The 10,365-nt window shown below is 35.2% G+C and overlaps 1 protein-coding gene across 1 annotated transcript; it reads right to left on the bottom strand.

The window, feature by feature from the left end:
* Positions 1-5,900: 5,900 nt before the first annotated feature.
* Positions 5,901-7,090, bottom strand: LOC149536911 (uncharacterized). The gene is made up of 2 exons (XM_089804507.1): positions 6,496-7,090; positions 5,901-6,310 (listed from the first exon to the last, which is right to left on the bottom strand). The coding sequence occupies exons 1-2, from the start codon at positions 7,069-7,071 to the stop codon at positions 6,122-6,124; spliced, it is 765 nt and encodes a 254-aa protein (XP_089660633.1). The 5' UTR covers positions 7,072-7,090; the 3' UTR covers positions 5,901-6,121.
* Between the last annotated feature and the right edge of the window lie 3,275 nt (positions 7,091-10,365).

Genomic DNA, 10,365 nt, shown 5'->3' with positions numbered 1-10,365 from the left:
ACAAAAGACTAATTTGATGTCGAAATCACTATATGGTTTAACAACAGGGTGAACCCACAATAATGGCTTCCACTTTAGTGGGACAAACAAAAATGAAAAAAATTGCAAAATGAGAAATTGAGTTTACCATATGTTCGCGCGAACTTTTTTTTAATCATGTTCACGCGAACATATATCGTATGTTCGCGTGAACATATTTCGTATGTTCGTGCAAACATATGTGATAAATATGTTCGTGCAAACATGATTTGCATGTTCGCGTGAACATACGTTCACGTGAACATGGTAAATGTGTTCACATGAACGCCATGTTCGCACAAACATGCAAAATCACAAAAATTTTAACCATTTTTTCTTTTTTTTGCTCTTTTGACTGCCATAATTGTAGGAGAATGATCTCCTATTGTAAAATTAAAAATATCAAAATGTGCTGCTCGGAGCAAGCTTTCCAACGACTATAATTTTATTACATAATTTAATCATTAAGACTTTCAAATATGAGTTTAACTCATTATAGGTTCATTACCGATTGAACATCAACCGACTTTGACACCTCAGGAAAAGTAGTAAATTAGGTCAAATTTTTTTTGAAAAATATGGAGGCACTGGCTTATTGAGATACTTTTCTATTAAAAAAAAATGGTTTATGCTAAATTGACTTCAAATTATCTGTGTCAAACGGAACGTATGTCTGAATTACAGTTCATGTCACTTCAAAACTTCATAAACTATACAATATTCAACCAAAATAAATCAAACCAAATGCATCCTCTGGATATTGATGTTACAAATCTAACATCGAAAGAATTTCTTCATTATCATTTCTAGAAAAAAAGTTATGTGTGTCAAACGGACTGTCACTTTTTAAAATATTGAATTTTATTATGTACCACTTTTCGAAGGAGATAAAAAAATTCCCATAAATAATTTTTTTTTTTAGATTAAAAAATATGGTTACAAAGTAGGAACAAAGTACTCAAAATCACTAGTTTATGTCATCTTGAAATTATTTATAGTTTTGGAGATATAGTCACTTGAATGTGACGTTTGTTGCAAAAATATTGATTTCAGTGTCAAAATTGGTCAAAAAGTGGAACCCATTATTGTGGGATCATCCAACATTGTAGGCAATATTTCAAGCACCTATTGGTAGGTGAAGAAAAAGATGGTGAAAAAGAAGATGGCACTAAAACACATACAATTGAGGGAGGCACAGATATGAAGATAGACAAATAGGCACCAGCTGAGGATGAGTAGCCAACAGAACAAAGTGTACCAGATACACTAGTGCCAAGTCCCAATCCATCACATGAGGTGAACAAAAATGATGGTACTATAAAGATGAAGGATGTTTCTAATTCTATCACTCAGAACATCAATCCCCTCACAGAAAATGATTTGAAAAAGATACTGGTGAAATCCACTACTCAGGGTAAACTTTGTGAAAATCTTGTACTGGTGAGTGTTGATGAGATTTAGAAGGCAGATGAGATAGCTACAAGGGAGGAAGTACAAAAACAAGTTACACCTACTACCCCTCCTCAATTTTCAATGATACAACCTACATTACCTCTTTTGGTATATCAAAGGAAGGAGGCAACTACTCCCACCATCAGTACAATGGCACAAAGTATTGTAGTCTCAGTCACTATAGAGGAAAGTATACATGATAAAGGTGAGACAGATGGAAAGCAAAAAGATGAGATAGAAAAGAATGAAGAGACTCAAATTCAAACAGGTCGGGTAGATACCCCTGCACCTATAACACATAATCAAGGTGTTACTATTAGTACAGAGAAAGAGAAGGACACACCTGAAGAATAAAGTTTGACAACAAAGTCAGAGGAGTAGATAGCAATACAAACATTGGTAACATTACCAAGATCTTCCACTCCTCCCAATCAATTTCTTCAGAGGCTAAGCATAGAAGCCACACTATTACAATCCTCTAGGATAACTCCAAGTACATCCAAGGGAGTTGAAGTTACATCATTTGTTGATGTAAACTTGGATGAAGTAATTGAGTTTCCCAAATTTGACTATGCAACTATTACTATTGAGAAAATGGGTATAATCCAGGAAGCTCTAGCAAAGAAGAAGCATGAAGAATTCCTTAGACAGGAACTTAAGAAGAAGCAAGCTTTGATTGATATCAAATAAATTCTTATTGATGCATTCAATCTATCGGCTCCAAAAGAAAACAAGCCAATAATTGAACAGTTAACTAGCTTAGTGGAGAAGCTGAATGACACAGACCTAGATTCAAATATCAAATTACCTGAATGGTCTGAGAGAAAGTTCCAACATCAGGTTGATGAAAACATATCAAGTGTTATTGCAATGACACAAGTTGAATTAGCAACCAAAATAGAAAGTGTGAAGAAGACACTAGAGAATATTTTCTCTTTGTATACCAAACTAAATGATACTACACTCTTCACAAGGGATGTTAGGAATCATATCCTAAACTTGGAGAGCATTATGCACACATCTGGCATAACTCTACCAAAAGTCTCCATCCCAAAGTGAGAAACACTTCAGCAACCACCTACATTCCCAAAGTCAATTAGCAACATTATATGCAGATCAAGCCAACATCAGGGCCAAACTAATATGCATGGACAATTGACATTGACTCCACACATGGAGATACTACACAAGGAACTAGCCTATGTAGAAAATGTCATGAAGAAAGACTCATCTTTCTACACATGAAAGATTAGTACACCTTGTTGTTGAGTTGGCCATCCAAATTAAGTCATTGGAGGTAGCTTGTGATAATTAGGATGCAACTCTAAACATTATCCTTGAGATCCACAAACCATTTTTGGAAAAACACACTATTAGTGTATAACCCATTGACATAAGTGTCAAAAAGGGGGAGTAAGGAAAAAGGGGGAGTAATAATGAGAAAGACTATGGGGGAGACAGAGATAGAACCAAATAGATAGAAAATCTACTCAATAGGAGAAAGATTTTGTACAAGACTATAGCAAAGAAAAATCAACTCAGAAGGAGTTATGAAACTGAAATTTTGAGGTATGATCAATAAGTCATGTGTTGCCAAATTTTGATATTTCAAAATTTTTTGTATAGAAGCTAAACAGATACTAGTTATCTATGTTATGCTCATAAAAATAAGATCATTAATGTATGACCAAGTGTTTTTGAAACTCATATCAAAGGGGGAGATTGTTGATCTCAAATTGGTTTTGACTAATGTGTGTTTATACACTTAAGTGATCTACTTAGTTGATATTGAATAAGTAACATATGTCGAGCATAACATATAAGTTAGTGCATGCCAAGTAAATAGTATATGCGATCCACTCAAGTGTCGAGTCACTGAGATTCTGAGCAAATAGTATGTGCCGAGTGATTCAAGTGTCGAACAAGCAGTACATATTGAGTCACTTAGATGTCAAGTGATAGCATTAAAGTAATAGTTAGTGCTAAGAACCAAGGACTTCAAATGCCGAGTAATACAATTTTGACATAGTTGTTTGTATTGGTACAAACTACTATGTAAAGCATTTTTGGGCCGACTTAAGAATTGTTTTATAATTTTTTGTTGATAAGGATGAATTTTAATTGTGAATCCCTATGCATGAAATTCATCCATTTAGAAAAAGGGAAGGTTTAAGCGGCAATATGGGTGAATCACTACCGTTGATTCATACCAAACCCTAAATCACCGAGGACTTCTTAAGGAAGATGAACCCTAAACTTCAGAGAGGATGAAAAGGAATGCTAAGTTGAATTGAAAAGAGTTTGCATGCATAAACAAAGCATTCATGGTGATTAAGGTGTTATGAATTGAGTTACATTGCAGAATCAATTAGAAGGAGAATAGAGGGAAAAAAATAGAGGACAATACAGATATATCTAATCAGAAAGGATCAAGTACACATCAGTTTAGAGGTGATCTGACATCAAGCAACAAAATGCTAACCATAGGATCATTGTTGAGAAATTTTAACAGGTGCATCGGTCAAATCTCTTAACACAATAGTCCTAATAAGCTTTTGTAAATCCTTTAATAGGGTAAGATCTAACAATATTGTAAGCCTTTAACTTGGTAGACCTTTCACAAGATAGATCATGTTTCATGATCAAACATTGTAACCTTCATTGGATACACTTTATTACTATAGTAGTGAAAATTTGTTAGTGTGATCCTCACCCTAGTTTTACCTTCTCCTTGGAGGATTTCTGGGTAACCAAATATCTTGTGTCATACATGTGTTGAATGTTTTACTTTCATGCTATGGATGTATATGCTTAATTTGATATTTCAGTTTATATGCATAGATTGTGAGATGGATGTGTGGTGAATAGTTTTATAAATTGAATAGTTTTATAGATTGAAAATCTAGAATACTTATTATTTTTTACATCAAATATTATTGCTAAGAACTTTAGAATCTAGAATGTGTATTAACTCTAATTTTTTAAATGTTAATAATTCATAATTATAATTCAAACTAGATTTTAAATAGGAATATAAAAAAGATTATTATCAAGAATAATCCAACAACAATATTCTAAAACCAAACAGAAGATTCATATAAGATTAACTTATTTTTCTAAAAAATACATCATTTTAAATATAAATCTTTAAATAAGTACTAAAATATAGATAAATGTTGATTTTCCCAAATATTTTATTTAACTTTATATTTTACTAAAATTTTGAAAATAATATTCACAAAAATGTTAATTATTTTTAAAACATGCAATAATGAAACTTTAGAATTTATGATTGGAGTTATAAAAACATATAGAAATACATGAATAATAATTATATTTATAATGCATGTAACATTATTGGCTTGGAATTTTTGCTAATAAAAATAAATATTCGTAGCAAGTATAAAGAAAATGCATAAATATTACTCATATATAAAAGGGTAATACAAGAAATGGGTGTCAAATAATACTATAACAAAACTAAGTTCTAATTCCTTTTACAATAAAGAAAAATGTTTGCATGGAGAACCTTTATAGTATCCTTATTCTTGATGACAATTTTGTACTTCTCCTTTTACAAATAACTCCCAACATTGGCTACACAAATCCCAATCACATTGGCCACATCTATAAATTCTCATTTGGTCCCATTTAGCTATTCTATAAAAACAGCATGAGTCACAATAATATGGTCTAAATTGCTCTTCATAAATTGTCAAATCATGTTGTGAATGTTTTGGATGGTTTATGATTGAATCCTTGAAATAGTTCCTTACCATTTGATTGCTTTTTCCCAATGATAAACATTCCAATAATTCCTTCCTCATTATCACATCCACCTCATCCATTTTCTCATTATTTATTTTGCACAACATCTTCACCATTTCATATCCGCTCCTTGTCACCACTCCATCACTATCTAATGCAACTAGCCATCTTTTTTCGATGTATAGAAGATCGCCAATTAATTTGAGTTCTTCATTTATCAAATTTAAGTTGTCATCAATTTCTTCACAATAATACTTGCAACGATACCAAAAAGTTACGATGTCCTCAAAAGATAGTTTAGGCCAACACATTTCTTGTACCGCATCTTCATACACATCTTTGAGCATTGCAATATCACAATCTTCTTCAAAAAGATAGCCGACATATATGATTTGAACATTTCTTTGGATTTGGTTTGACTGTTCTAAGCTGAATTTCATTTTGAGCGTTGAACTTGGAGGCTCAGCATAAAGAAAAATCAATTTATCTTCTATCATTCCCTTATTCACCTGTAATAATAAAAAAATATAACTCTTATTAATAACATTTGATGGTATATATAATAGAACAATAAATTATAATTTATTTAAAAAATCATATAACAATCCAACAAAATAAAATAAAAACTAATTACGTCAATATAACATCTTACCAGATTAGATTTATTGAAGAGAAAACTCAAGCTTGACTGAGTATGCATGATGGATACAATTTCATTAACCTTGCTTTTGGTGAATGGAAAGGCCTCTACACCCCATGACATCATTGCAGACAATGCATTTTGATTTGCAATATTTCCTTCTTCATCAAAAATAATGCAAACTGGATTTTTCCTTTCCACTTTAACCATATTAGGATTGGGAAGAACTGTCCAGCTCATTTTCTAAATAGCCCTTGTGTAAGTACCAAGCCCATATAATTCATTTTTAAGTAGAGGAATCCAGATCATTTCAAAATTGTGGCCTTCAGATTTGACTTCTTTGTAAATCTGCTCTAACTTCATATATTCAGGCGTGTTTAGATCACTCATGAAGATGCCTACCACATTGCCCTTCAGCTGATCCAACGGTACCTGAAACATTTGTTTTACAACATATTACCTGAATCGTGCAAATGTGTAACATTCATTTTAAAAGCAACTAAAAATTTTGTTTCCAGTCATATGATACATTGAATATATCATTTTGATTCAAATTTATGATTTCTATATTTACATGAAAACAATAATTCTGTAGTATTATTATACAATGAACGTACCTCGTTTAGTCTACCGTCGAGGAGGTGATGTGCTCTGTTTTCCGTCAATATTTGAATAAAATCAGTAAGCCTGCTTTCATTGGGCGGCCCAGCTGTTTCAGAAGACTTTTTTGAACATATTGATTCTATGAACTGTCCAATTCTATTGGAAATTATTTCTTCTTTATTCGAGCTGTCTGAACTCTGGATTATGCCCTGCCCTGAAATGTCATCTTCTCCAAATCTATATCGAAATTCCCCAAATTTGTGTTGTTTGTCATCCACCACTACATTCGCCATGCAACAGGCGAGTTTGTTGTCAGCTCTGGAACCCCACCAATCAAAGAAAATGTAGGTAATGAGATGGTGGCGCCTGAGGTCAGTTGAAGCGATGGCACACGATCCTATTGGCGCCAACTTCAAAATTTGTCGGAGACATTCTTCTTCTTCTTCTCTCTCTTGTTTTGTCGTTTCACCCTTCGCTTTTACTCTTTTCACATAAAAAATCCTGAGCCTTCCACTTGTAGAGTCCATCTTTGCTTTTTCCATGGCCACCCCAACAAGTCGTTGTAGAAGATGATGATGGTGAGATTCCATGCGCAGAGGGAGGGCAATCACGGCCCACTCTTGCACCGCGCTTCCACTCCTGCATAGAACAGATACGAAAGATGAGTCACATATGTCTATGAACAGATACGAAAGATGAGTTATATTTGTCTATTTTATATATATGAGAAGAATTGCAATGAGATAAACATGTAAAGATCGGATCCTCCACTTACCGCAATATCTTCTGAAGTCCACACGAATATCGGAGAAACGTCCTCCTCCCGAATTTCTTTCCATCTCCCTATCAATATAACACTTCTTCTAATATCTACAAAGTAGCAATGCTGTAATTTTATTATTTTCTCCATTGTTACTCCGTCCAACTTGCAACAATTCGACAATTTCAGGATAGTCAAAGATGGTAAAGTTTCAAAATCATCTGACAATGTTTCTAGTTTGAAACACCATTCTATTACTAAAATGCCTAATCTTTTGAGGTTCCCGAATCCATCTGGAAGGCTCGAGATAGACAAGCCCTTTAAGAACAAGGTCTGCAAGCATGCAAGCTCCCCGAACCCTGAAGGAAGACTCGCAAAGCTGTTACAGTAATGCAAGTGGAAGATTTTTAAGGCTGGCAGTGCTTGAAATCCAGGAGGTAACTCGTGCAGTTTCGGACAATTTTCCAGAGTCATTTCACTCAATAAACTTAGCTTCCCAAAGTCTTCTGGAAGCGCCACGATGTTGCTGCACTCCACTATTTCTAATGCTTTTAAACATTTCAATAACACAAAGCTGCTGGGGAGAGTGGATAATGAGTTGCATGATATCAATTCCAGGTGAGAAAGAAACGGCATGTTTCCAAAAGAAGACGGAAGCGACTCTAAATTCAGCAGTGAATAGAGAGTGAGCGACTCTATCCGAAGCTCTGCAAAGCTTTCTGGCAGTGTTTTCAAGGAGGTGCATCCAGTCAAGTCCAACTTCTGTAATGAAGATAGACTGCCAATGCGTTGAGGTAGTTCCCTCAAATTCTCACAGTCTCTCAGGCTCAGTTCTTCAAGTGCACTCAGGTTTCCCAGGTCTTCAGGTAAATATTGGAGAAGGGTGCATCCGGATAGCCTCAGACAAGTAATTGAAGATAACAGCCCAAATTCATCTGTCAGAGAAGCCAACTTTGTGCAACTTTGCATGCTCAAATACTTCAGTTTCTTGAGTTTTCCCATTCCTTGAGGTAAACATTCCAAATCACATTTATCCAGAGTCAAACGCTCGAGAGCAGCCAGATTGCTGATTTCTTTTGGTAGCTGCCCACAACAATTAAGGTAAAGATTTACGAGAGATGCAGGGAGCCCAAATCCGTCTGGCAGTTTCACCAGTTTCTTCGCTTCCACGGTAAATTTTTGTAAAGAAGGTAGATTTTGCAATGGAAGTGTTTCAAAGGAATGGGCATAGCTATGTGGTACATGATGAGAGATGATCTTCAGACTCGGTGGAAGCTGTGTACAAAAAACAAAACGTCGCATGACCATCATTTTCAAAAATGAAGATTTTGGAACAGTACGTGTTAATTAAATCAAGCCAGAAAACTAATTGTAACCATGGAAAGGAAGACGGTTACAGCAATTTATATTCATCGCAATAAAATGAAATCAACTTACAGCCACAAACAGTAAGCTGAGACCGTGTTGCTCAAATTGCAGAAGGGGTGAATATAAATTAATATACTGGTTATTTCTAATTTGTATTTAATTTGAAAGAATTCTTACCTTATGCAAATTCATGCCTTCCGTCGATCCATTGAAGAAAGCCGTCAGACCCACCAGTTTTGAAGCATCTTCGAACGGGAAATCAATTGTATCTCCCACACTGAGATATCTCAATTTTTTAAAAGCTCTATTGCAGCGAGGCCCATTGATCTTCACCCAATCTCCGATCATCAGCACTCTCAACGACTTGCACGTGGCATTTAGAACACTCGCCTCAAGAGAAATTAAGGAGTCGTTCCCAACAACGGAGATGCCCTTTATATTTCTGAGATCTGCTTCGTCATCATCTTCTATCACTTCTAATAATTTATTGTAATTTGATATCCTTGTTTGCTCGCCTTCTTTCTGCCCCATTAAGCGAAGGACGTCGTGAACAAGAACGACGCCCGAGTCACTTTTATTGATTAGCATTTTGCTCTGAAGAGTCTTAACTGTATCATCATCTAGAATCTTACAAACAAGCTCCCAATCCCAACCATGGAAAAATATACAAATATCAAGGAATGCCTCTTGCTCTTCTTTCTTCAACTTACCATAAACAAAGAAAAGCTGGTTACTGAGATTCTCCTCCTTTGCAAAACCATCGGGATTTCCCTCATGAAGCGCCTTGAGAGCTTCTCTGTAACTCGATAGATTTCTATCATCTCTCAAGTGCTTTCCGAAAACAGACAAGAGTATAGGGACGCCTCTGCATGCATCTGCAACATCATTGATGACAGTATTTTCATCAAAGTCGCCTTTGAAATGTGGATCAACCTGTAAGACTGTTCCTCTCAATAAGCTTCTTGCCGCTTCATCAGAAAAAACTTTCACCTCATATTCTTTGCAGGTGATATTGAGTTTTGATATAAGATTTTTCTCTCGTGACGTGATCAATATTCTCAGCTTTGTTTTTGACTTGCCCAAATTCTCCACTGACATATTCTTAGACTTGTTGAACCACAGTAGATCTTCTGGCAGGAGTTGTTGGACATATTTTTTGTCAACAACATTATCAATGAAAAGAAGGCACGATTTGTTTTCCATGACATCTTGTAGGCGCTGATGACCCTCCTGTGGATTTCGCAAATCTTGTTTCCCCCCTCCAAAATCATAAATGATATCCCGTTCGAGCTGCTTGATGTGCGATGTTATATCTGCACTTTTATCATCGATTATGACCCTGCAAAATTTGTAGTCTGCACAAATGTGGTTCTGATACAATTTCTTAATGACAGAAGCTGCGAGAGTGCTCTTTCCCACACCACCAAAGCCGCATAATACAACGGCCCGTGCTGGCTCCATGCCTTCAATATCCAACAATGCCTTCACCTCTTCTACTTTTGCGTCAATCCCGACTGTTTTGTTTCAGAAAAATCAAGACGATCATATGTGAAAGTGTATTAGCAACCCCTCTTATTTTTTTAAGTTCCAAACAAGTCAAAGTATAACCTATGTCAAGCCATAAGAATCATAAAAATGAATGCGCTTTTTCAAGTTCCAAAGAAATCATCCATGTCTAACCTTAAGACTCATTATAGTGAATGCATTTATTACCTGGCTCAAACTCAATTAGACGGAGAGGCGATTCCTCGAGACG

Source organism: Cupressus sempervirens, chromosome 10 (genome assembly GCF_028749045.1).
Source record: "Cupressus sempervirens isolate cs-2001-9-10 chromosome 10, ASM2874904v1, whole genome shotgun sequence".
NCBI classification, from domain to species: Eukaryota; Viridiplantae; Streptophyta; class Pinopsida; order Cupressales; family Cupressaceae; genus Cupressus; species Cupressus sempervirens.
Note: the sequence above shows the minus strand (reverse complement) of the source record. Positions and strands in the feature narration are given on the sequence as shown.